Below are 27,343 nucleotides of genomic sequence, written 5' to 3'. Positions count from 1 at the left end.
AATCCAAAATACAGGAACTAATTTGATGCTTTGGTTTGGTGCCAAATTCGTGGTAGGCTCCCTAGTAGTGCGGATGAATCGATGCAAATAAAAAAAAAAAAAGATTAACAAGGATTATAAGTTCCGAGTTTCAAATTGAATCTGAAATTTGATTTTGGTGATGCTTTTATAGGCTGTTTCATCATGGATGCCAATATTAATTTGGATGTTTCCACTCCCACTAAGTTTTAAAATGTAGTAGTAGTATCGAAAAAGATCAAACAATTTCTTGTGATTACTCCATGTTGAAGCGAAGAGTAATAACAATAGTAGTAACAATTAAGAGGAATAGAGAATCGAAGAATCAAAGCAACACTCCTTGCATGTTGAAGCTGTGAAGTTGTTTAATACATTAATTTACCAACCAAGAAAAAAGAAAGGTCCAAAAAACAAAACAACATGGAATTGGAAAAGGTCTAGGCTATGGTAACTCAATCTGGTTCGGATAGTAGTAGAAGATTGGAGAATAGTAGGTAGCTAATTAAGCTACAAACTTGGTGAAAAATTCATGAAGACAAGCATTAACCTCTTGAGGTCTCTCCTGGTTGATGAAGTGGCCAGTATCCTCCACCACCACACACTCCTCCAGCAACGGCACATCATTCTTGAACCCGCCTCCGTGCACGTACTCCTTCACTCCCGGTGTAGTATACACCATGTCCAAATCTCCCACCATGAACTTCACCGGTACTCTCACCTTCGCTCCCGCCCATGCAGCCGTCAGCTCCCAGTTCCTGCAGCCCATAACATTTTTATTAGGATTTATTCTAAATAAAACTAATCGCGCTACTTAAGTGATTAAGCACGTACAAATCCAGTGCGCGGTAGTAATTGAGTCCGCCAGTGAAGCCCTTCTGATCGTATTTATTGGCATAGTATTTCAGGTCTTCTTCAGTAAACCAATGTGGCAGCTTGATGCTCTTCGGGTCCTCTCCGAAAGGCTTTTCTTTAGGTAGACGGGGCGGCCCGGGTGTGCGGTCCGTTAGGATCTTCTTTATCACTGCTTCCGCTCCGTATTCTGCCATTTCTGATTCGACTTTTCCGACTTCCTAAATGCGAAACATTCGACTTTGTTTGATCATTTTAAGATTTAACAATAATATTTCAATCTTAGATTATAACGAAGATGTACCTAACGTTTCAATCTCCTAAAATATTATGAATGAAATTTGCCTCCGGAGTTTCAGAAGAAAATATAAAAATTTACTCTATTAGTAGTATTTATGACTTATCAGTTCAGTTTGAAATTTGGCTAAGCAGATAAGCCATATCGAAGTTCAACTAAAAAATGCTCTTACGTTGGATTTGACACCATCCAAAAACTTATGTAAGACCAAGGTACACAATCATGGTAAATATATACAGCAAAGAAAAAGTGAAAATAATATTTAACGAAAGTAGGAGTACCTTATTATATATACTATGTCAACTTAGACGTACATGATTATTAACTAGGTCTTATAAGTAATTGCTAAATATTTAAGAGCAATAAACCATTATCAACTGCTCCACAATGAGTCATCCACATTTGAAGATTGAAACAAAAAAAAAAGAAGACGATACTTTATATGCTAGTACAACTACTTGAAGAAAATTTGCCCACACAAGTATTAATGTGAGGTAGGTAGTAAAAATTAAATAGCCAACACTAGGAAATAAGTATATGCATAATTAAAAGTGGTTAACATTTTAAATGGTTCCTGGATGGCCGAATAGATACAGGTGAATGTGAAAGTTATCAATCTGGAAATCATTAAATGTGTGTATTAGTATTATACGGGAAATTATTGAGAAGATGGTAGTTGTTGTGGATATTCATTTATTTAGCGATGTACTCCACAAAATAGAGCGACATAGACAGACAACACACAGAACCTAATTTGGCTTTGCCAGCTGTCGCTTTAATGTGGAAGACCTGCCTCCCTAATTCACCAATTACACCTTTTAACTTTTAATTTCCCAACATTAATGTCACCTATTCCAAACCATCCACTATTTCATTTTCTTTTCTTTTTTCATGAGAAATAAAAGAAAATAATGTGATTCCATCAGTTTCTATTGGTACGGCTATGATTGCAAATTACAATCATAATCATACGGAATTAAATGTTAAGAAAACGTACAAAAACATAAAAACCAAAGATCTTAAGAAATGAGTGAATGTTTGGTTCTTCAAATCTAGATTAATTATTTTAATATTGACAATTAAGACTGTCCTAGTAATTAAGAAATGCTAATTAACACCTGAAAAGAAATGGTACGTAAATTTTCATCTTAGTTAAAATATATTATTATAAAATAGGTAGTGGATTATTGAAGAAGAAAAAAAGAACCTGAAATCTGCACATGTAGTATTCATGACCAAAGAAAGCCCGCATGGCGGCGATGGGCTTGACGGTGGGATGGCGGGGGCGAAACGGAAGCGTTAGAGAGACGAATGCCCTGACCAAATCAGGGCGGAAAAGGCAGAGGTACCAAGCCACCATGGCGCCCCAGTCGTGAGCCACCAGGAAGACCGGGTCGCCGCCGCTGAGGGACTCAATGAGCGCCACAATGTCGCCGGCCACGTGGAGGCACGAGTAGCTGGGGGAATCTGGCGGCGCGTCGGAGTCGCCGAAGCCGCGGAGGTCGGGGGCGAGGGCGCGGTAGCCGAGGGCGGAGAGGGCGACAATCTGGTGGCGCCAGGTGTACCAGAGCTCGGGGAAGCCGTGGAGGAGGAGGACGGTGGGGCCATGGCCCTTCTCGGCCACGTGCATGTTTATGCCATTTACGCTCACCATTCTGTGCGATATTCCCTCCATCTCTCTCCAAAGAATGCACACCAGGACTCTGTGAAAAATCAAGATATGCCTTACCTTACTATTTATTTGTGCTGTCTTTCTTTTCTTCTTTTATTCTGCTCTACTTCGCATATGCATATGCCCTACTGCTACACTGCTGTATTTTAGGTCAAAATACTAACCTTTATATTTCATTCATGCCATAACAATACTATTCTTTTTTTACAAAACAGATACGACTACTATGTACTACTCCCCCCTTCCACACTAATACTAATACACTCATTTTGCCATTTTGGTATGTTCCATAATAATATAGTCATTTCTCTTTTTAGTAAAAGTCAACACATTTTTCCACACCATTTTACTCTCTCTTACTTTATTCTTTCTACCTTTTTCATTTTCCACTTTACTCTTCCTTTACTTAACTTACTTAACACAATTTTTTTTAATCTCATGCTAAAAAGAAACGCCTCTATTACTATGGAACGGAGGGAGTACTAATTAACGAACTAAGAAATATGAGTATATGAAAGAGAGTTTAATACTCTTATACTTTATCCACTCAAAGAAAAATTTAGTTTTATTTTGTATTCATAGAAAATTTCTCACCTTTTTTTTAATCAATAAATGAATAGAAATTTAAAGGTTATGTCACTGGACTCTCACCTACTTATAAATTTTTCTCTTTTATCTCTCATATTTTATCAACTTTTCCACTTGTTGTCTTTTACTTTACGAGTTTTGTATTGCGCACTGAAACTCTTAACATTCACAAATAAGATTATTTTTGTTGACCATTGACGTATATAAGATATAATTATAGTTAAAAATAATTGAATGTTATCGCTGATCAATTTGTATAGTGTATATTAGGTTTGATTGTTTTTATTCTAATTTTTGAAAAAAATTTATTCTCTAAGTTCATGTAAATCTATTTAAAATTGTGTAAATTAGATTTAATTATGTAAAATAGATTTGATCCTGTATATCACGTCTCATTGTGTAATATGGAATTTTAAAGAATAAGAATATAAAAAATAAGGTGTGAATGAAGTGGGAAAAACGATTATTTATAGAAGACGTGCGTAAAAAAGATTACATATGAAGGGGACAAAAGGGCGCAGAGAAAAATTGGTTAAATCAAAGCGTGTTTCGATTTAAAAAAAATGTTATAAGTATCGTTATAGCCATAGAGCACTCCCAATGGTTTGGGGATAAACTCCCTTATTTCTCCCTAACTCCTGCCACATCAGCGCCATATCAGCACCAAAATTTATCCCCAGTTTTTAGCCAACTTTTAGCCAACCTCTGCAATGGTTTCTCCCTTATTTCTCCCTTATTTCTCCCTAACTCAACATTTCATTTTTACATCATCACTAATTTAATTGTTTTATTTTTATATATAATAAAGCTAGTTTATTTAATTTATAAGATAAAACAAATAATAGTAATAAAGTTCGTTGTATTAAACACGGGTACACATTACAACGAAGAAAATTAAAAAAAAAAAAAAAAGTACACGAATGGAAAAAAAAAATCAAAAAAAAAAATCAAAGAAAAAAAAATTCAAGGGCGGTAGGCGCGGTTTCTATTTGCCCACAATTCTTCGATGATATCGTGTTGTAGTGCTTGATGGGCCTCCTTCTGGTGTATGTCCATGAACGCCTGGAACCGTTCATGTTCGTTGTGCGGTACACCCTGGCGGGCAGACTCGGTTGAGACACCGTGACTCGATGATGCAACACTTGGGTCGTTGGTGACGTCGAGGACGCCTTCGTGTTCATCATCGATGATCATGTTATGCATGATGATGCACGCATACATGATATCGGCAATATCCCCCTGGTAGAAAAAGCGCGTCGGGCCCTTTACCAGTGCAAATCGCGATTGGAGCACCCCAAATGCCCTCTCCACATCCTTGCGCGCAGACTCTTGCCGATGGGCAAAATACCTTCTTCTATCTCCGAGTGGGCATCTGATCGTCTTCAGAAACACGGGCCATTGCGGATAGATGCCGTCAGCCAGGTAGTACCCCATGTTATGCACATTGCCATTGGCCGTGAATTCGATGGAGGGGCCTAACCCGTTGATCCGCTCGTTGAAAAGGGGCGAGGAATTGAGAAAATTTAGGTCGTTGTTCGACCCGGCTATACCAAAATAAGCATGCCAAATCCAAAGCCGTTGGTCGGCAACGGCTTCAAGAATGATGGTGGGATGCGTACCTTTGTAGCCGGTGGTGAACTGGCCTCGCCACGCGGTTGGGCAGTTCTTCCACTGTCAGTGCATACAGTCGATGCTGCCGAGCATCCCCGGAAAGCCGTGGGTCCTCCAGTGCCAATCCAGTAGGAACTGGCAGTCAGCTGCGTCCGGCGAGCGAAGGTAGTGCTCCCCAAATATCTCTCGCACGCCCTGACAGAAATTCTTCAGGCACTCGTTGCCAGTCGTCTCGCCGCATTGCAGATACTCATCGAACATGTCGGCGGACCCTCCGTATGCCAACTGCCGGATGGCAACAGTGCATTTCTGTAGGGGCGATAGTCCGGGCTTCCCTGCTGCGTCTCGCTGGAGCCGGAACTCGGGGTAACGCGCGGACAACGCATTAACAATGCGCAGGAAGAGGGAGCGGCGCATTCTGAACCGGCGACGAAATACATCTGTCGGATAACGTGGTTCCTCCGCGAAATAATCGGTGAACAGCAGATCGTGCGCACCAGTGTGGTTGCGAGGGATGTATCGGCGCCGCCGGCGGATTGGCCGTTGGGGGGTGGCTACTACATTCGAGCGATCTCGCTTTGTATGCGGCGGGAGATATAGTTGTTGATTGGGTTGTTGGCGAAACCCGCTACATCCCATCCGGTGGGAGCGGGAGGTACCTCTTCTTCGGAAGAAGAATGTGATATTTCCTCGTCGGATGGAGCACGAGACGATGAATCAGAACTCATTTAATAAAGATGGAGAGAAAAAAGATTGAAAATTTGTGTGAATGAAGTTTGTGGGTGATGAATGGAGGAAGAGGATGAAATATTTATAGGGGTGGAAATTAGAATATGACCGTTGAGGAAAAAAAAAAAAAAAAAAATTGATCATCGCCGGATTATCGCCGAACAGCTCCCCACAGTGGCCGGCGATGATCCGGCGATAACCAGGCGTTAAAACGCCGTTTGGCGTAATTTCGGTAGGAATTTCGCCGGATTATCGCCGAACTCCTCCCAATGGCCGGCGATAAGTCGGCGATATCCGGCGAAAAATCGCCGGATTTTCGCCGTCGCCATTGGGAGTGCTCTTAGTGGCCTTAGCTGGGGTGCAGCTGAAAATGTGTTAATAAATGGCCTTAGCTTATTTGCAGTCAGCAATGTTAATAAATGTAGTGCAAATACGGGAGATTAAGAGGCAGCCGTGCAGTAAGCCAGTAAATGTTTCAACAGCACTGTGTATGTTTTAAATTTGTCAGGTCACGCCAACTACCATCTTACAAATACTCAATGCTACTCTTTATTTTCATCAACAAAACCATGTTCAAATGTACTACTGTACTAAATAATTAACGCAATTGATGATCATAATTATCGCACAAATTAATTTTGCAGTAACAAGTTGTTTCCATCAAGGCGCTGACTTTTGATACTCAGTACAAAATTCAAATGGAAGTACATCAACCGAATTTTTATACGTATTTCAATAATAAAAATGGAAAATATCAATATAGATAAAAAAAAATCAATACTTAGCTTGATCATCAACTTTATTTAAATAAATTGACTAATTTTAGATTTCAACCTTCGGTCAAATTACATTGTTGACTGCATTGAGCCATTTACTCATTTCTCTTTCATTCTGAAGTTTTAAATTTCCATCATAAAATTCAAAAGTCAAAATTTTATCTCTACAACAAAGGGATTAACTTAACAGATATTTGTTGGTAAATATCAAAAAATTGTTGATAATAATGATTACCGACGCATTACCCTTATAAAAGATGTCGTTAAAAAATTAACGACTTACGATAGAGTTTATCGTCATATCACCGATGAAGTTGTCTATCCGCGGTATCGGCAGGCAACATCCATCAATAAGTATATCGCGCAATGTGGATGCATCTATCAACGAGTATCGTTGATCGATAACACTGACAGATTAGTGTATGCTGGTAATTCTTTTCGAGTAACTTAATCGGTTTGTCTTAGTGTGATTTAGACTTAGGGTTGATTTGTTTGTTTATTTACCTAGTCACAATTTTAACAAACCAATAACAAACTTACAAATTGAAAATGTCAATAGATAAATCGTCAAAATAACACTATATTCGCGTATTTTAATTAAAAAGAATTGGAGTAAAATAATAAAACACTTAAAATTGGTGTATTTGTTGCATACAAGTTGCTGCAAAGTCTTTAGTAAGTTTGCTTGGTCCATTGTGGAAATTAATCCCATTCAAAGTGTGGCATAGTATGAGATTTCTTTGCTTTGCCCCACTTATATTTGAACTAATCCTATCCACCTATCATATTGATGATATAAGAAAACCGCGCCCGAGTAATTATAATGAAAATTGATCATCGAAAATTTTACAAAATAAAAATAACAAATGAAACTTCAATTGAAAATGTCAATTCCATTGAAATGTTTTTTTCATTTACCTTAGTCTTCTTTTTCAAATCTAGGAGGCAAAACTTTGGACAAATGAAGAATATAATTATTTAATAGCTTGGATATGAAATTGAAATTCTACAATCTTGATGTGCCAAAACAAATTTAAACAACCCTTCGACAGATCTCACATTATATTTGTGTGTGTATATTCACTGAATAAATGAATCAAGTGTAAAATGATCAACAATCTCACCAATTCAATGATTATTTTCATAATCCCTGTAAAAAAATCATACTTCAATATATGCCTGAAGGAAATGCAATGGCACAAAAACATGAAGTGATGTTGAAAGCATACAGAAATCCAGTTTAGTGTTACACTGTGCATAGCGAAACCATTTTTCTATAGATTGAACCATAAATCCTGCAGCTATGAAAAAAGTTTTTCACCATCAATGGCCACAAAACATATCAATAAATAAGTTTTCTTCACCAAATCAGTTTAATACAAAGATACCAATGACATTCATCCTAAACATATCGTATACAATCAAACCTGAATTGCTAGCCAAAGGCCAACAAGTTATATTCTCGTGACCAGCAAAGGCTGTATAACAATATTACCCCCACAAACAACCGCGGATACTATATGTAGGGAAAATCTGAACTGACGCCGTTCAATGAACTGAATACACTGGTTAGCATCATCAATCATAACTAGCATTCAAGAACTTCAGCAGCTCATTCCGGTTGTTCTCAGCCAACTTGTCTTCTTTTGTTTTATCTAGCTTAAGTAATATCTACAAAGGGAGTGACATGACGTTAACCACATGTATTGGGTTAATAACAACAAAATGCAGTAAATGCTGTTTGGGGGCATTAAACGAATGAGGTTAGGGGTGAGCAAAATAACCGAAAACCGAATATCCGAACCGAACCAAACCGAAATTTTGAAATTCAGTTCGGTTTTTTCGGTTTTTCGGTTCGGTTTTAAAGATACAAAAATTTCGGTTTTTCGGTTCGGTTCGGTTTAGGCGAAAAAAAACCAAATTATATTTTAAATATATTATTATATATTTTTATCCTATTAATTTAGTATATTATATCATATATATAATATATATTCTTCTAATATATTTTTATATAATAAATATTATATATATATTATTAATTTTATATTATATATATTTATATTCTATTAGTATATATAAAATAAAATAAATTAGATATATTAAAATATACTTTTTTTTTCGGTTTTTCGGTTTTGTTTTGAAATTTCGGTTTGGTTCGGCTTTTTAAGTTCGATTTTCGGTTTTTCGGTTTTCGGTTTTTCGGTTCGGTTCGCTTACAATTTTAGCCTAAATTCGGTTTTTCGGGTTCGGTTCGGTTTGGGCGAAAAACCGAACCGAAACCCGAATGCACACCCCTAAATGAGGTCCTTCCTTGGGCACCATTGTGAACCATAAAGAATGGAAGAAATCATGAATTGTGAATTTTGTTAAACAAAGATGACACATAAATGCTTGCAAGAACATGTATTGCATATGCAGAGAAAGGAATGAGAAATACCTTTTTCCCAGAGACGGCACTGCGGCGAGCACTATCGTCCTTGTCCTTTCCCAAGAACTGAATAAACATAGTATACATCAGGAAAACTAGGAAAGCTGTTCCAATAAATGTATGGCATGACTCAAAGATGCAAGTAGAGCAGAACAGAATATAGACAATAAGAATAAAAACCTTGGAAAGCTGCACAGGACCACTATTTTCCTGCTTCTTCTGTATATAGCTCACATTGGCATGACAAAACCAAGCCAGAAACATCCAGGATCACCATGTCATGGGCACCAGCTCCAATTTCGAAGAGCCATTAATGAAAGGCAGAAAGTAACATCAGAATCTCATATTCAAAAATCATTGTGTCAGTGAAGAAAAGACAACCATGATTTTATCTTAAGTATCATATCAATGGCCACTTCAAGACAATTTTTTTCATATGGTTCACAATGAAGTCTTATCATAAAATGGAGATCCTATGAGCAAAAGAAATACTTTTCTACCTCCTTATCTTTAAGTTTATGGCGTCCATGGCTATGATCTCTCTTTTTCTCTTTGTCTTTCTTCTGCAATGCAACCAACCAGTAAATGAGCACTAATGTGTGACAAGAAAACCGTTACTCAATAAAAAGTACGGAAAATTCCCCGAAAGGATCACCTTCTTTGCTTTTTCACTCCTTTTATGCCTCTTTGAATGATGGGATGCATGCTGTTCACTATCAGAAGAACTGGATTTCATGAAAGGAAACATGAATTCAGAAGCGAAGTCCATACACCATCATTCCCACTTTTAGCTGAAGTAAAGTAACAAAGCACTGGAAAATTTTTTCTAAAGAGCATTTTTCAGTAATAAAAGAGTGAAAGATCTGAAAGGATGTTGATCTTAGACATACATAAACAGCGCAACCTCAATTTCCAATGCTAATCTAGAAATCATTACACGAAATATATGCAAACTAGTTTTCAACTTTAAACATATGAGTGCGCTACAATATATATTACATGCACACTATCTTATGCGTCCATTAACTTTTCTTGCAAGAAACTGCATCCTCTGTGATTAAACTTCTAGCTGCAAACAACTTAATTTACTTATAGTGCTTTGCTAAGGCTATTCAACATGCTTAATGGGCAAGATGGACATAGATAGTTGTGAACTAGACTACTAGATACTAGATAGTATGCCTTAATATGTAATTAACTTGGTCCCCCAACACTAAACACTTCAGTAGGTGCAGAAGAAAACCAGAGTAAGACAAGTCCTCTTATTTGAAGAACTAGAAAGGAGACCCTGGACCCATTATCAAAGATTTATAAGATTATAAGAGATATAATTAAAAGGAAGAAACCCGTTTGTAATATGTGATTAGGTTTAACAAACAAGGTATCCATCTTTACTTGCAGTTATATTCGTGGAACTCAATCAAACTAATTAATGATTCCACACAAAACTAGATTTTATTTCTCAATTTTTTTCTAACTCTATAATAGCTAGATCTTTGATTTTCTAAGATAAGGAAGTCAGTACTTTGGGATTCATATTCCAAACCTATTTGTAAACCCATTGATTCTCTCAAATTAAACTTACATCATCTTCCACAATGCATTCATATCCTGCAAATACATCCACTTCAAGATCGTTTTTTAAAAACGATACGCTAATTCTGAAACACCCCAAATAATTCCCACCATTCAATAGAGGAACAAATATTTCATTCATTTCATTCCCCACAATATAATGCAGTAGCAAGGCCACGTTTTCTTTTTTTCTTTTTCACAAGTAACAACCAGCAAATTGGATCCTGTCCAAAGTTGTCTGATTGAATAAATTGCCGTGAAACTTAACCTAAAACCTTTGTCAACAATAAAAAGTAACAGAGTAACATTAGAAAATTCAGATTAGCTACCAGTCTATAAGGAAACTACAAATTGAAGTTAATTCCGAGAGAAATTATCCGACCCCATCGCTTGGGTTTCAAATAGGACCCTAAAGTTTAAAAACCCAGATATCAGCACACTCTGCAAATATAAAACCAATCCTATTATGAAGGAATCTAGCTTTGAATCAGGAAACAGAGACAAATACGAAAAAGACCTAAATTGAGATCCATTATAAAAACAGATTCAACACAGAACTATAACAAACTTTTATTAATTATGACCTGTAGTCTTCGGAGGAGGAGGTGTAGCTATCAGAAGAAGGCGAATGACGCCTCCGGCGACGTTTTGTGTGGGAGCGGCTTCTTTTGCTTACTTTAAGAGGATCTTCGTCGGTTTTCTGACGACGACGAGACCGACGTCGGCGGCGAGACCTGTCGGAGGAGGAAGACGACGTCGTTGAGGAAGAAGATGCCGCCATTGATTATTTGGGCTTGTTAATGATCGTCAACAAAAACAATTTCGTTTCAAATTGATACCCTAAACACTATTTATAAGGCTTGTGTTACGACTCATACTACGTCGTTTATCATTGATTACTTTAATTCATTTTATTTGGAGAAAGCTTAATAGCTAAATTCATTTTTTTTTATATAGCTAAATTCCTATCAATATGAAATGCAACTCATGAGGGTCATTGTATTTGTAGTTGTATCACTAACAGAGAGTTTCGTATCACAGATAAAATAATTAACTTAAGTTAGATAATTGATTACCAAAATCACAACTAACCCTAAAATATGTTCAGAATAAGATCAATGTTGATACAACGTGATATGGAATAATGACATCAAAAATCATTAGTTTAGGTTAGAGCATTATATTGGACATTACATGCTAGTAATAAGAGGAACGAGTTAATTCTAGTAAGTAACCCACGGTTTAGGAAAGGGTGTCGAAACGGGTACCCGCGGGTATTCAAACCCGATTTTGCAGGTATCCAGACCGAAAAGTTCAATATTATACTACTCAATCCCGACCCGTATGACTATACGAGTATCTGATATCCCGTACCCGCAGTTGCGGGTACCCAAACCAGTTGGTTGTAATTTTACATGTTTGTATTTTTGGGATTGTTGCTACACTACTGATTTCATATTGGTGTTTTTATACTTTGCTATGTTTGCATAATTTTCAACTATTAACTATGCATAGATGTGGTGATTTCTAATATCTTAATTACTGATAATATGATTAGAATGGAAAAAATAAAAGAAATACTCACCTTAATTGGAAGACAAGTTAGAGAGGAGATACAATGAGGAATAAAGTTTATCAGGGCAGTCTGTATTTGAAACTAATTAACTAAATAAAAAAAATTGAAAACCCCAACCATTAAATACTGGGTATTATCGAGATTATTAGGTATACCCGCGCGGGTATCAAGTATACCCATACTAGTATTTGAATTGTGAATGTATATCAGATCTATAAAGTCGCAAGTGAAATTGTAAGGTTCCTCCTCATTATCTTATTTTCTAGGTTTTACTTTACTACTTATTAAATCTACCATTTTAATTAATAATCTAGATATAAATTGGTTGATGTTGCATACTTAGATTTAGTTTACTTAGATTTTGCAATACTATAGTCTTGATGCCATAATAAAAATGTATTAATCATATTTCTGTAGATATACTATAGTAAAAATGAATGTACATTTAGTGCAAATTTGGATTATGGCATTTGACAGTTTACATTTAAATCCATATACTCCCTCTGTCCCAAGATAAACGACTCACGTTCTTTTTAAGGACGTCCCAGATAAGTGAGTCATTTCCTTTTTTGGTATTTTCTTTCTTACTTTTCATCTCTACTTTATTAACTCTCTTACTTTATTCACTTTTCACTTTACTGTCAAAATCCAATTTCCTTAAATCTCGTGCTAAAAAGTTTGTGCTCACTTATCTTGGGACGGAGGGAGTATAAGAGCATCTCCAATAGCGGCTAACCCACCGGCTAGTCGATTCGTGTCGCTAGCCGGTCGGCTAGCCGAACCATTGGAATCGGCCAGCGCGTTTTCGGCGAGAGAATAGGCGAGCGCACGTCGATTTGTGGGCGCTGGCCGATGCGCTGGGCGTCATTGTGGCATGCCGATCGGCGAGCGATCGGCCAACAGTATTTTTTATTTTTTGAAATTTTTTGAAAAACTATATATACGCGATTTTAGTTTAATTTTCATTTGCACCACTTGTTTTAACGAGTTTTCTCTCTCTCTAAATTTCTGTATAAGAGCAACATCGAGCGATGGACAACAACAACGAGTCCATTCCGGCGACGAGCGGATCTCAGACTCCCACGGTACCCGTGGGATCTGGATGGGGCTAGATGGGCTGGCAGATGGGCCAAGGGTTTAACGTCCCTTGGCAACAGTTGATGGGGATGATGGCGGGAGCGCAGGGGGGGTGCAGTGGGGGATGCCGGGCGGGGGCATGCAACGCCGGGGTGGGGAGGTCTGCCCCAGATGCAGCAGTAGATGCTGCAACAGATGATGGGGATGATGCCGGTATGGCAGGGAGGGATGCAACCCGGTATGCATCACGGGATGCAGGGGTCACCGGTGGGGGACACGGTCTATCGTCCCTCTCTTGATTATTTGACGGCTTCGTCTCACACGTCGACCCCAGTGGAGACGCAGTTCACTGGGGATGACCGTTTCTCATTGCATGAGCTGGGGATCGATATCGGGGAGGCGGACACTCCCGTTCCAGCGGGTCGGGCCGCGCCACGTCGAAGAAGAAGAAGACTAAGAGGAAGAGCATGGTGGTCGGCGAGTCGTCGCAGTCGGCTCTTGACGACACCCCCACGCGAAGGAAGTGGATGGAGGATGAGTACGTCGCCCTGGCCAAGGCGTGGTTGTCGGTTTGCGACGATCCGCTGGTTACGAACAACCAGCGGATCGTCAACATGTGGGCTAAGATTAGAGCAGCCTACAGGAGGTACTGCCCGCACGGAAAGGACTACAGCGGGGAGGAGTGCTGGAAGGGATGGGAACGCATCAGGGCCGCGGTCGGCCGATTTTCGGGGTTGTACACCAACGCCCTCCGCATGATGACTAGTGGGCAGACTGAGGAGGACGCCCAGAGGCTAGCGGAAAGTCAGTTCCCCGTGAAGGGGACTTATAAGGAGTTCACCTTCTGGGAATGCTATCTGGTGCTGAAGGACTCCGAGAAGTTCCGTACGGGGGTCGAAGCTGGGTGGGCGAAGAAGCAGAAGCTGAACTATTTCGGCGATTACAGCGGCAGCAGCGGCGGATCCCACGACCTCCGCCCGGATGCTGTGGAGTTTCCAACCCCTCCATCCTTTGTTCGTCGCCCTCGCTCGGTTGGCCAAAAGCGGGCGCAACGGGCAGCGAGGGGATCCTCCCCCCTATCGCCCCAGGAGGTCATCTCGGCACCCCCCCACACGCGTACACCTTATTCTCGCGTAAAAAAACACAGGAACAGATGTACAAGATCTTCCAAGAGTGGAGGGTCGCAACTGACCTCACGGAGAAGAGGTTTCTTCGCTCGATGCTCGACAACATGCAGGTGGATTTCGATGCCACGAGGGCACTGATGGGGGGTCAGACGCTGGCTCAGATGGCACCGATGTGGAGGTCCCGGGTGGCAGCGGCAACGGCGGTGAGGACGACGACGGCGATGAGGAGTAGAGAGAGGCGGGGCTCGTGTGTGGAAGCCCGGTTTTTTTTTATTATGTACTTTTTTTTTGTCTATGTATCTTTTTTTTATTTAAATGAAATGAATGCATTTTTCCGTATATGTCTCGTAAATTTAATTCCTTAATTTATAGTAAATTTAATTGCGTAAAATGTAGTTGTTTTTGAATTATTTTTATTGCGGCTAGCCTGTGGCTGGCCTTAGGCTAGCCTATTTGAGTAAAATGATGATGTGGCAGGTGGATTTTTAGTGCTGATGACGTGGCAGGGAGTGAGAGTGGCTAGCCTGTGGCTGGCCTATTACCATTGCAGATGCTCTAAATATTCTGAATTGGATAAATATAGTTCCAGAACAAGAAAACAGAGTTAGTACTACTGCTACAATCCGCCGGTAAAAGTGGGAGCTTCAGCCGCCTGAGGTGACAGCTTTGATTCAGGAGGCCCCGCCAAGGAAGTCCTTAGAGGAGGAGGCGCCGAACCACCGCTAGGTGAAGGAGCAGCAGCTGCCTTGGCCGCAGGCGCTGTAGGAGAAACAGATGGCACAGCACCTGCCTTGGCCACATGCGCTGTAGGAGAAACAGATGGCACAGCAGATGCCTTGGCCGCAAGCGCTGTAGGAGAAACAGATGGCAGTACAGCAGTTGGAGGAGACGATGTTGCTGGAGCGCGGCCTGGAGTGACGGCTGGTGGCGATGCAGCAGGCGTTGGAGTCAAAGCCGGAGTAATCCTCAGAGAACCAGCTCGAGGAGACTCTGCAGGAGGGAGAATCGGAGCTTCTGAAGCCGGGGCTGGAGAGAGATCTATAAACAATTCCCCAGTTTCCGAATCCCAATTGCCAACAGGAGCCGTGGCGTCTGTGCCATAGCCGAGAGGGTAAGGCGAGGCGGCTTGCATCGGTGAGGCTGCTATGCTTGAGTGGGGAGAGAAACCTGGAGCAGCAGCAGGTCCCTGATGTTGAGGTAGTGGAAGTTTTCTCTTTCTATCTGCAATAGATCCCAAATCTTTGGTCTCCTCCGTCGAAACAGGGGAGTACTTAATGTTGGGATCTTCCTTAGGCACAGGAAAGATGAATCCCGCTGCGTACGGCACCTTCTGCTTCGGTATCCACCTGTTTCCATCAAGAAACTCCCCCGCCGTGAAACGCTTGATGCGAGCCGGCGGCAGTTCCTTCACGCCCGGCCATTTGACGCGTTGTGCCTTGGGCGCAGCCGGCCCTCGGTTGTTGAATTCGGTGTAGAAGAGGGTTTGAAGACCGAATTCGCCTTCCCACGGCATCCATCCGTCGGGCTGGATGAAGTCGTCGAGGAACGACTCCATGATGATGGTCCTCGAGAATTCCTTCCACGGCCTGCCCAGGTAAGACTTGACCTGGTGCTTGACCGGCTCTAGCTCTGCATCCGCTTTGAACGTGCAGTTTTGGAGCACCAGCGCCGTCGGCTGCCTCGCGTCTTTCCTGCCATGAGCCGTCACGATGTTTTGCTGGGTTGCTAATGGCTTCCGGAACAGCAGCGTGCAGCCTTGGAAGACGGAAGCGCTGTCGCCGAAGACAAAGTCGATCGTGCCGGATATCACGCAGTCTTTGTAGTATTGGCGGTAGGCATGCGCGTAGAGGGTGTCTTGGTAGGCATCAATGTGGCAATTGTAGAATATGGATCTGTCTGAGCTTACGCGCAGAGCTACGGCTTGAAGCTTCACTGCGCCCGCTGCGTTCTCGAAGCCTATGTCTCTCGCTATGAAATCATCCCCTTGCACGGCTGCGGGTGGATTTTCTTATAAAACACTTTGAATGGAGTGGAACATAGTGATTTTTAATTGAATAACACTCGTACCAACAGTTGCGGTTCTGTAGGTGCCAACTCCGTCGACGAAATTCAAGTTTCCGGTGATCCTGGTCTTGGTGGGGCCGTCGCCCATGATCATGAGGTTCGTGAAGGAGGTGTTGATCATCACCTGCTCTGCGTAAACACCCTCTTTGATGTAGAGAACGAATGCTTTATTGTTGTTCTTAGGGATGTGGAGGAGAGCTTCATTGATGGTTTTGAACCTGCCGCTGCCGTCCTTGGCCACGATGATGTCCGGCCTAATCTTGGCTGCTGGGACGGTGAGGAACCTCCGCTTGACGGCGTCAATCCAGCTGTCGTACTCCTCCACAACAAGGTCTTGCTCGGAGAGGAGACGGCGGCTACCGCTGGCACCTTGGATGCCCATGGCGGACTCGAGAAAAATGGAGATCTCGGCAACCATAGCGAGCGAGTTGCTGGTCATCTCCATGGAGGCGTTGAGCAGTTGCTTCATCTGCACCACGGCGTCGCTGTCGACCTTCTCGAATCCGTCGAGGCAGGTCTCCTGGTGCGTCATGGAGCCGCTGATCCACGTCTTGAGCTCCATGAGGATGTCGTCGACGTTGGTGATGTCGAACTGGCTGAACTTGGCGAAGGATCTGTCGAGATCGTGGATGGCGAGGTTGGCAAGCTCGCCACAGTCATCTAGAGCAGCGCGGGCACGGGGATCGGTCTGGGCTTGTTTGAGAGCGGTGGAGTTTTGGAGGGCAGTTCTGAGGTAAGCGATGGTGGACTGCATGGCAGCCTGGATGAGCTGTTTGGGGTCGGAGGAGTTTTGGCCGTCGAGGCTTTTGAAACAGGTGTCATGGTAATCGGTGGTTTGGCAGATGGCCGCGATGGCCTTCTGCGAAGTGTTTGGTTTGACCTTGTTATTGCTAGGGGTGTTGTGGCCGGCGAATAGAACTGCCACGATGAGCGCTACCAGGAGGAGAGAACACACGCTGATTATTGCAATCTTTTTCGGCCCATCTTGGCCCATTTTTTTGTTATATTAATTGTGCGACGTCCTGTGATTATGATGGACGTTGATTGTGTATAAGATGGTTGAGTGGAGAAGGGCGTGAAATGGTCACGGCTTCTCCATCAAGAATATGAAGGGGATGAAGAGATTATTTGGTTACGTCGAGGTTATTTGCACCAGACGCGGTTGATTATTGTGGATGACAACTGAATTTTGTTTTAAGACTACTCTTATTTTTGGTATGTAGGGGGAAAAAACAATTCAACCACTCATTTCAATATTGTTGTAGTACCATCCATGAATAGTGGAGGTTACACTGCGGTGATATCGGTCACAAATTTAGCGGTACCAAAATAAATTCAGTTGATCTAGATAGTAATCTATATTTTTAATTATACGTAAATCCTTAAATTGAAATAGAATAAAGATAAACTAATTGGATAGGCCGACAGAGAACTTGACGCCGGTGGCAGGAAGCCACGCCATCCCGTCGAGAAAACGGCCGACGGTGAAGAAACCGGCGGTGGCAGCATCCCTGATGATATGGTAACCGGGCCACCTCACCCTGCCGGAAAGAGCGGCTCCTGGGCCGTAATTCCGATACTCACCATACCATAGAGTGCCCAAAGCGAAGTCCCCATACCACTCGAGCCAGCCTCTGGGCTGCACCATAGAGCTCATGTAAGTGTTTATGTAGACAGTCCGGGAGTACTGCTTCCAGGGGCGGCCGAGGTAGGTGGGGCGCGTCGCGTACACGTAGCTGTCCTGGATGGTGAAGCCAGTGCTCTGGTGCGGGTCCTTCCGCCCCTGCGCGGTGATGGTCACCTTCTGCAGCGGCAGCGGCTCCCTCGTGAAGATCTTGCACTGCTGGAGCACGGCCGCCCCGTTGCCAAATATGAAGTCGATGGTGCCCGAGATGCTGCACTCGCGGTAGAACTGCCTAAGGGAGTGAGCGTAGAGGGTGTCTTGGTACCCTTCCATGCTGCACCTGAAGAAGGCCGATTGGTCCGAGTCCACACGCAGGGCCACCCCCTGGTGGTTCTCCGGCCCTGCCGTGTTACGGAATGTTATGTCCCTTGCTATGAATCCCTTCCCCGAAACAGCTGCAATATAATTTGCTCACGAGATTTAAGAAATTGATGTTTAAAAGTTAAACAGCAAAAAAAATGTAGCGACAGAATAAAGTAGACAAGAGAACAATGTTTAAAAAAAAATGAAAATGACTCAACTAATTTGGAACAGAGAGTACTATTTTACCAACTTACCAACAGTGGCAGTTCGAAAAGTAGTCCATCCCTGCATGAAATTGCGGTCGCCGGTGATAACAGTTTGGCCAATACCATCTCCGACAAGCATAATATTAGTTTTCTTCTTCTTCATGTCGACATTCTCATGGTAAACCCCTTTCTTCACGTAGATCACAAACCTCCGGTTGCTGTGATCGGGCGCCTCCAAAATCGCCTGCCCGATCGACCGGTAGTGCCCGCTGCCGTCCAACGCCACCACTGAGTCGACGTGCATCCCAGTGGGGCCGGAGGCGAGAAGAGCCTTATCGCCGTCCGTCATCCATTCCGGGAAGCCCGGATAAATGGGATCTTCCGTTGCATTCTTCCTTGGCGGCTTGAAAGGCAGGCCGTGCATCTGTGTGTAGAGAGTTAACACATTGCCGATGAGCTGCGTGACCTGCGTGAGGCTGCCCCGCACGAAGCGCTGGAGGCGCCGGTCGGTGCCCTCGAACCCTTCTAGGCAGGTGTCCTGGTTGCTGAGCGCTGCGCTCAGCCAGGCCTTTAGGTTTCCGTCGGAGTGAGGGGTTTTGCGGCCGGCGTGGATGTTGTTCATCTCCGCCAAGGACCACGCGAGCTCGGATACCGAGAAGTCGAGGAGCTCCTTGCAGTCCTCCACGGCCAGCTGCTCGCGGTAGGTTATGGAGAGCGTGTTGAACGTCGCGATCTTGTTGATGGCGGACCGAGCCTCGTTGATCGAGTTCTTGAGGGCGGCCGTGAGGACGGAGACGGCGGGGTGGTCGTGGCTCTCGAAATGGGATTGGAGGGCTGAGAGGCATGAGTCTTGGTTGTTGATCTTGTGACAAGCTCTAGCCATGAGGGTTTCGAATGTTTGGTTTTGATCGAGTAATCCAAGTGAGAGAAGGTGACATGAAGATAATGTCATTGTAAAAATAAGAAGAAATGCGAAATTAGCCATTGATTGATGTGAAGAAAATGGTGATTGTTTTTGTTGGATTGGATGCATATTTATGTTATGGGATTGCTTGTAATAGTTGAAAGTAGAGGGAAAGGAATGTTCAGTAGATGTGTAGATAGAAAATATACTTTAATTTTCTTTATGGCAAAGTTGGAGATTATGCTATCTTTTACCAAATGTAAAAATTTGATTCTCTTGAGATCAGAAGATGTGGGTTATCATCATAAACTTTTACGTTTAATGACGTTGAGCTCTTTAATATTGATCTTGTATTTGGGAATGAATTTTGTCTTAATGTTGAAGTGAGATGGGATTCTAAAATGAACACCCAAGTCTTATAATTTTGTCGGCATACTTGCAATATAGTGAAACAAATAATCCACAAATGAAGCATGCGTACAACTTCAAACATGACAAAAGAAATTAAACAAAAAGGTTAAACAGGACCAATAAGATTCTTAAGGCCACTTTTAAGTATTTCACTTTTTGTTCCAATAGAAAGATAGATATGTTGTTTATACATTCAATTAAGATATTAGAAACGATCACACCCTACCAAAAAAAATGACTAACGATATTTTTTACTGCAAGATTTGTGTTTGTAAATATACCACTAATAACACTTTAAAAAGCATCTTTATTATTGATATTCCAACTAAAATTAAAATATACAAATAGAAATATCCTAGAAAAATAAAATATGAAGGTAATTTGTCTTTAATTTAGTGACGTTTTTTGTGTATCCTAAATTGTACAGTACTCCATAGTTATATTTCAAAAAATTTGTATCAACTTTTTTTTTGTAGCGTCTATTATGCTCATAGTCATATAGCTAGTATGACATGAATCGGTGATGAGAATAAAAATTCTAATCGTGTGACGACTTATATATACATATTACTTTGTGTAAAAATATTTTAATATGTAGGCGATCATCTTTCGATTTGCATTTAAATTGTTTCTAGCACAACACAATTTGAAAATTAATACTCCTATTGAAATATAGAGAATTCCATGCAAAAAAAATTACAAAATTTATTGAGAAAGTGGAATCCAGGTGAGTAGAGCACTGGAAAAAATAGCAAAGCATTTTTAATCAGGCTAATTAATTTAACTTCTTTCTAAAAGTTAACTAGACATCATACCAAATGTGACAGGTAGTAAATTGGAGAATAATAAAAACAGCTCTTGCTCACATTACTTTATTGCTAAATATTGTATTAGATGTAACTTTTTTTTGACGAACATGCAGAGGCAGAGCACAACTTTATTGCTCAATGTTTTAGATGTAACTCACCTTTTGAAGAACATAGAAAATGTTCATGCTTGCATTAGCCTTTGCTTAAACTATTCACATTTTGTCTCCGAATATGCATTGACATGGACTACATTTCACCCAATAATGAAGCTAGTATGAACAGCCAAATATTTACATAAACCTTTTGCAAGAGAAAACTTTTGATACTACTATCAGTTTAGAAACCACCACTTTTATCTGCAACGTTTTCAAAGCAATCTTATTTTCAATGTTCTTGCACTTTGGTAAAGTAATTCTCTCTCTTTAATGTTAGCTATGATTATAGGTTTCATAGAGGAATGCATGTGTTAGAAACAATCCCTATGGAGCTCCGTAGTTAGTTGTTGCATGATAGAAGAGGCAAAATATGGACGCGGAGGGAACAGTATCTTGCAATCGAAATACTCCCTTCGTCCACTATTAGGAGTCTCATTCCTTAGCGACACGGGTTTTAAGAAATATTAAGAAAAGTGGGTGGAAAAATGTTAGTGGAATTTGAGTCTCACTTGTATATATGAGTTTTAAATAAAATGTGAGTAAAATGAGTTAGTTTTTAAATAAAATGTGAGTGGAATGGGTTAGTGGAATGTGAGACCTATTACCATTTATGTTAAAAGTGAACCGGGACTCCTATTTGTGGACGGACTAAAATGGAAAATGTGACTTCTATTCGCGAACGGAGGGAGTATAATCTTGGATAGAGATGTCAAGTGGGTCGGGCCGGCCCGGTGAGGCCCGACGATATTTAATATTTAAGCCCAGCCCGGCCTATGCTGTGTCGGGCTGGGTCGAGCCTGGGTTTTGGTATGCAGAATGAGCCCAGTCCAAGCCCGGACCCAGTTCATAAGTGGGCCGGACCGGGCCAGGCTGGGCTGGGCCAAGTTCAAATTTTATTTTTCATCCTATATGTAAAAATAAAAGGAATGACATATACTTTTATAATTCCATATCCAAAATTTACAAAAATGTGTATACACACATAAATATTACTCTTATATAATTCCACAATATCAAGAATCATCATATACAGTATAATTATATATACAATATAATTATGAAACTATTTTTAATTTAGACAAATCAATAAACAACTAATATATGTAATTATGCAAATCAATTACTAATTAAAATCTATTAACTATGCAAATGAAATGTAATCATGGAATTCAAATTTATTACTATAAATATGGAATTCAAATGCAAATCAAATCAATTAACGATTAACAATTTGTTACTGTAACTATGGATTTAGGTTGAGTAATTAAATTTATAGATTATAACCCCACAAAATCAAGAATCATCATGTACAATATAATTATGAAACGGATTTTTAATTTAGCCAAATCAATCAACAACTAATATCTATAATTATGCAAATCAATTAATGATTAAAATCTATAATCATGCAAATATGTAATCATGGAATTGAAATTTGGTACTGTAATAATGGAATTCAAATGCAAATCAAGTCAATGAACAGTTAACAATTAATAATTTGTTACTATAATTATAGAGTATAAGTTTGGATTTAGGTAAGAGTAGTTAAATTAATAGATTAGTACTTTTTCCGTTTGCATAATATCATTAAAAATACATACATATATACATATCATACACACATAAATAATATACGAGAAAGGTTGGATTACTGGATATGTATTAAAATATTCGAAAGGATGCCTTCTAAGGCCTAATACATACATATATACTAATATACATATTACATACACATAAATAACTTATTCATTACTATATTTATTCAAATCAAAGTTATTATAACATGATTAATTCTAGGATATACTATTTTTAAGGAGAAAACTAGTTAATAATTAATCATTATAATTATGGAAATCAAATTTGTTATAAGTTTTGATTTAGATTGATTAGGTTAATTCATCTTATAACAAATAAAATAACAAATAATAATAATAATAATAATAATATAGGGTTGTGAACAATTGAGATTTTTTAGCATGCATTATTAAATGAGTGGTCCAGAATTTGCCACATGGAAAATAATTTTAAATTAATTAATTATGAAAGGGCATAATGGTAATTTCATGGTACAATTTATTCAATAAATACTTTTTAAATTTTATATTTTTAATTTTTTTTTTGTCAACTATATATTCAATTCATGTCAACTACACACATATAATGTCAACTAAATATACAATTCATGTCAACTACACCATATAATGTTAACTATGTGTACAATCCATGCCAACTATACACATATACTGTCAACTATAAGTTGTTGACATTTGATGTGTAGACTATGGACATTTGATGTGCAGACTATTGACGATAATATTGCAGTTGACATTATTACGAAAATGTTGTGGATGAGTGGACGACAATTCTCAATTTTCAAAGCTAAAAAATATCAACCTAACAATACCCTATATTATGCATAAAATAGATTTATACAAAGTATTAGAATTAAGAATATAGGACATATATGAGATTCTAGCGGGCCTAGGCCGGTCCTGGGTCTGGGTTGGGCTTCAAATGGGCCGGGGCTCGGGCCGTTCCTAGGTTTATAAAGAGGCCCAATTGGAGCCCAATTAACATACTCAGCCCAGCCTAAGCCCGCTCCATTTAATTGATGGGCTGGGGCTGGGCCGGCCCATACCAGGCCCGAGCCTGGGCCGGCCCGGCACATTTAACATCTCTAATTTGGTCTGTCAATTCGGGTACCCACAGATACTCTAATTAAAAACAAAATGTATTTGAAAAGGGGAGACTGTAACTATGATGTAAAGCATGATCAGGGCGATTAATTGAATATAATCACAAAGAAAAGCTCTCCAGCTAGAGTTTAAAACTGAAAATAAGGATTAGAAAGTAAAAATGGAGTGGCTTAGACGAGACGTGAGAAAAAAGTATTGTCCCTGACCTTACACAAAACAAAGGTCTCATAGAGCTGGGATTAGTAATCTAATCATCACTGCCAAACACCATTTTTTTTGTCTATAAACAAAATGTAGATACTAATTCACATAATTGAGATATTTGCTTTGATCTGATGAGAATCCCTGTTAAAAAATTGCGGCTTTATCTTCATGAACAGGTACGGACTAGGGCGAAGGCCGAAGGGCAAGAGTGGTTGCCTCCGTAGTGGTGAATGACAAGATGAAGCCTGGGGCTTTTATAAAACCGTTAACAAATTAGGGTTTAGTTTAATTTTATAACTGAAAATAATACTATATCCAGCGATAAGTTAACAACGTCTATAAATTTGAAATGAAATTCTATCTATGCCGCAGAGTAATTGAAATTTTATGAGTAATTGATTTTTAATTGTAATTATAAGAAATAAATAATTCAGTTGAATACACTCAAACACGTTATTAATTTTAGAAGTACTCTCTCCGTCCCAAGGAAGATGACTCATTCCTTGGTGGCACGAGATTTTATGTTTTTTTTATGTTAAGTAGAGAGAGTAGAAAGAAAGAGAAAAAAGTAGAGATATTATCTGTTTCTATTTTGAGTAATAAGTCATCTTGGTTGATACAGACCAAAAAAGAAAGTGAGACGTCATCTTCCGTGAAACGGAGGGAGTATAACTAAAAATCCTTCGTATACATCTTTTGTGCATCTACACCTACTCATTACTATTGGAAATTTTTTATATTTATATAAGCAAACTCGTGCTATTACAAAAGGTGATAAACTTAAAATTTAATTCAAAGATGCGACAAATAATTGCATCTGACTCATAATTTTAAAATCTGATTAATCATTCGTTCATATCTATACAATATATAAAAGGGGAGTTTTGAGGGTATTTAAGGAAATATTCATATTATTTTTTAAATAAATACAGTTACTTTAGATTAGTGGGTAATTTTTTGAAGTTAGTGGAAAGTTATTTAAAGTTAATATGGAGTTAATGGGTGGTTATTATTAGGGGTGGTTATTCGGTCGGTTCGATTAATAACCGAACCGATTTGTCGGTTAACCGACCCCAAAATTTCATAAAAAAACTAACTGAAACCGACCCGATCTCAAGTTCGGTTACTTAATTAACCGACTCGGTTAGAACCGATCGGTTATCGGTTATAACCGAACTAACCGAATTAAAATTAAAATTGTTTATGGTTTTAACTTTTATCTACTTTTTATTATAATAATAATAATAATAATTATTATTATTATTATTATTATTATTATTATTATTATTATTTCTATTTACAAGTAATACATAAAATTGTTTAGGCACTTTTAAAGAGTTAAACTTTAAATGATCTAAAATTTAAAAACTTTTCTCCAATAATAAGTAAAGGGTTATCCTATTTTTAAAATAGTAATAATGCTTAAGCAATTTATTGACTTTGAGATATCTTACTTTAAAAATAATATTTAGAAACTTTATAAATTTTGTGATAGTATAAGTATAATTGATAGTGATACAAATTAAAATAGATTTTTTTGACATTGCAATATGAGACTTTGACAAAATTTGGAAGTAATTACAAATTTTTCTATTGTGACGAAGTTTAAAAGTAAACTACAATTTCTTCTATTATTAATTAAAAATATAATTAAAATTAAAATTTTTTATGGTTTCAACTTTTAACTTTTCATCTACTTTTTTTTAATTACTATTATTATTATTATTATTATTATTATTATTATTATTATTATTATTATTATTATTATTATTATTATTATTATTATTATTATTATACTCCTATTTACAAGTAATATATAAATTGTTTAGACGCTTTAAAAGACTTAAACTTTACATGATCTATAATTTAAAAACTTTTCTCCAATGACAAGTGAAGGGATATTCTACTTTTAAAATAATAGTAATGCTTATGAGCTTTATTGACTTTGAGATATAAATTTAATGGACTTTTTTGACATTGCAATACGACACTTTGACAAAATTTAGATATAAATTATAATTTCTTTTATTGTGACAAAGTTTGAAAGTAAATATAATTTTTTCTAGTATTAAATAAATATATAATTGAAATTAAAATTAATTTAATGTCGGATATCAGTTATAACCGATAACCGGTCGGTTATAACCGATAACCGACTTGGAGCAAAACGTAAAACCGATACCGACCCGAACACCTTAAATTTCGGTTATCGGTTATAACCGACCGGTTCCGATTCAATTCTCGATTAATCGAATAACCGAAAACCGTTTACCCACCCCTAGTTATTATCCATAGTAATTTGGTCTAAGCAAGCTTTATGCATTTCCACCGTGATGATTTAGGTAACTATATTTGTCCATGGCGCTAAGACTCTCTTTAAGTTTTCTAGGGATCAGCGTGGTAGATATAGTAATGGTAATGAGGCAGCCAAGTTCTATAACTCTACGGGACACTACGATGGTTTTGTTTGGGGAGCTGCTTGGTTGTACTATGCCACGGACAACAATTCATATCTTCAGCTTGCTACACATCCTGGTATTGCCAAGAATGCAGGTGCATTCTGGGAAGGCCCCTACTATTGTGTGCTTAGTTGGGAAAACAAGCTTGCTGGTGCCCAGGTAAGCAACATAAATGCTAACATATTCTATTCTCACATATACAACTCAGAATGGCCTTTCTCATTTGAGTTTTTCATTTTATAACCTCTTTCTATTTTTTCAGTTACCATCTTAGGCTCGAAATAAATAACACGTTATAAGTTTTTATAATTTGTGAATATAGTTACAAATCTGATTTTTCATTGGCAGGTGGTACAAAGGATCACAAGGTTCTCATGGAAGAGTTTCATCATGTTTCTTTTGCTTTTTCGGAGCTTGGAAAAGGATATTTTTTTTAATTAGCAATTTTTTATGTAATGTTAAAAGAACAGATTTCTCATGTTACTATTCTGGTAGTTGAAGCTAATTTCCACATAACTGCTTAAAAAAAATCTGCTTCTTATGTTGTTGCATGGATGGTAATTATTGTTCTCATTTGCAGTTATCAAGAGGCAATTGAGAATATAGGTGAAGGAATGACAAAATTTATGTGCAAGGAGGTAGAAATATCATGATAACATGGTTTCTCAGCTATTTTGCCATGATTGTGAAGTTATTTGTTACCTTGTCTTTGTGCCACATCGATCTCATGAAATCTAGAAATGAAAACGGTCTACCATACCACCAAAAAATTCTAATACAAGGAATTGTGATAGAATTTTGTCTTCTTATTCCAATTTAACGTTTATACATTATATTAAAATCATGGAATAAGAAGATAAAAATCTTTCATAATAAAAAATTAAACACAATGACCCACTAATTCCTTATTAACTTTAAGTAACTCCCTATTAACTTCCTACTAATTTAACCATCAAGTGTGAAGTAACTGTATGAATAGCAAGAGAAAAAACAGTTTTATCTAAATAAAAATATCTATTTTAAAAAGATATTTCCCTAAATACCCCCAAAACTCCCCATTTATATAGTGTATAGATACATGCAAACTTGCTCACTAAATATTCTTGATCACACTATCTCAT

At 38.9% G+C, this 27,343-nt stretch overlaps 4 protein-coding genes and 1 non-coding gene across 5 annotated transcripts; all 5 read right to left on the bottom strand.

Moving 5' to 3' along the window:
- Nucleotides 1–340: 340 nt before the first annotated feature.
- On the bottom strand, nt 341–3,032 carry LOC125219828 (alpha/beta-Hydrolases superfamily protein). Its single transcript, XM_048121901.2, has 3 exons — nt 2,373–3,032; nt 850–1,088; nt 341–773 (listed from the first exon to the last, which is right to left on the bottom strand). Exons 1-3 carry the CDS (start codon nt 2,838–2,840, stop codon nt 521–523), a joined length of 960 nt encoding a protein of 319 aa, XP_047977858.1. The 5' UTR covers nt 2,841–3,032; the 3' UTR covers nt 341–520.
- Nucleotides 3,033–7,868: 4,836 nt separating this feature from the next.
- On the bottom strand, nt 7,869–11,375 carry LOC125218562 (uncharacterized). The gene is made up of 6 exons (XM_048120250.2): nt 11,132–11,375; nt 9,628–9,697; nt 9,473–9,535; nt 9,153–9,191; nt 8,982–9,038; nt 7,869–8,212 (listed from the first exon to the last, which is right to left on the bottom strand). Exons 1-6 carry the CDS (start codon nt 11,326–11,328, stop codon nt 8,120–8,122), a joined length of 519 nt encoding a protein of 172 aa, XP_047976207.1. The 5' UTR covers nt 11,329–11,375; the 3' UTR covers nt 7,869–8,119.
- A 3,518-nt stretch (nt 11,376–14,893) lies between these two features.
- On the bottom strand, nt 14,894–17,420 carry LOC125220974 (putative pectinesterase/pectinesterase inhibitor 58). The gene is made up of 2 exons (XM_048123100.2): nt 16,395–17,420; nt 14,894–16,319 (listed from the first exon to the last, which is right to left on the bottom strand). The coding sequence occupies exons 1-2, from the start codon at nt 17,383–17,385 to the stop codon at nt 14,944–14,946; spliced, it is 2,367 nt and encodes a 788-aa protein (XP_047979057.1). The 5' UTR covers nt 17,386–17,420; the 3' UTR covers nt 14,894–14,943.
- A 191-nt stretch (nt 17,421–17,611) lies between these two features.
- On the bottom strand, nt 17,612–19,597 carry LOC125219425 (Plant invertase/pectin methylesterase inhibitor superfamily). The gene is made up of 2 exons (XM_048121400.2): nt 18,633–19,597; nt 17,612–18,470 (listed from the first exon to the last, which is right to left on the bottom strand). The coding sequence occupies exons 1-2, from the start codon at nt 19,567–19,569 to the stop codon at nt 17,800–17,802; spliced, it is 1,608 nt and encodes a 535-aa protein (XP_047977357.1). The 5' UTR covers nt 19,570–19,597; the 3' UTR covers nt 17,612–17,799.
- Nucleotides 19,598–23,718: 4,121 nt separating this feature from the next.
- Nucleotides 23,719–23,824, bottom strand: LOC125185788 (small nucleolar RNA snoR69Y). The gene has a single exon (XR_007170286.1). It is a non-coding gene; the product is annotated as a small nucleolar RNA snoR69Y (small nucleolar RNA).
- Nucleotides 23,825–27,343: the final 3,519 nt, after the last annotated feature.

Source organism: Salvia hispanica, chromosome 1 (assembly GCF_029641045.1).
Source record: "Salvia hispanica isolate PSC_SH4W2 chromosome 1, Shi_PSC_v1, whole genome shotgun sequence".
Classification (NCBI taxonomy): domain Eukaryota; kingdom Viridiplantae; phylum Streptophyta; class Magnoliopsida; order Lamiales; family Lamiaceae; genus Salvia; species Salvia hispanica.
The sequence above is the reverse complement of the archived record's forward strand: the minus strand, read 5'-3'. Positions and strand labels throughout refer to the sequence as shown.

Coding starts and splice junctions, on each gene's coding strand:
- LOC125219425 (XM_048121400.2), bottom strand. CDS start 19,569: ATGGCTAATTTCGCATTTCTTCTTATTTTTACAATGACATTATCTTCA. Junction 18,471..18,632: donor TTTTCGAACTGCCACTGTTG/GTAAGTTGGTAA, acceptor ATTATATTGCAG/CTGTTTCGGGGAAGGGATTC.
- LOC125218562 (XM_048120250.2), bottom strand. CDS start 11,328: ATGGCGGCATCTTCTTCCTCAACGACGTCGTCTTCCTCCTCCGACAGG. Junction 9,192..9,472: donor ATAAACTTAAAGATAAGGAG/GTAGAAAAGTAT, acceptor AGCTATATACAG/AAGAAGCAGGAAAATAGTGG. Junction 9,039..9,152: donor GTCCTGTGCAGCTTTCCAAG/GTTTTTATTCTT, acceptor ATGTTTATTCAG/TTCTTGGGAAAGGACAAGGA.
- LOC125219828 (XM_048121901.2), bottom strand. CDS start 2,840: ATGGAGGGAATATCGCACAGAATGGTGAGCGTAAATGGCATAAACATG. Junction 1,089..2,372: donor ACTACATGTGCAGATTTCAG/GTTCTTTTTTTC, acceptor TTTCGCATTTAG/GAAGTCGGAAAAGTCGAATC. Junction 774..849: donor TACTACCGCGCACTGGATTT/GTACGTGCTTAA, acceptor TATGGGCTGCAG/GAACTGGGAGCTGACGGCTG.
- LOC125220974 (XM_048123100.2), bottom strand. CDS start 17,385: ATGGGCCAAGATGGGCCGAAAAAGATTGCAATAATCAGCGTGTGTTCT. Junction 16,320..16,394: donor CTACAGAACCGCAACTGTTG/GTACGAGTGTTA, acceptor ATCCACCCGCAG/CCGTGCAAGGGGATGATTTC.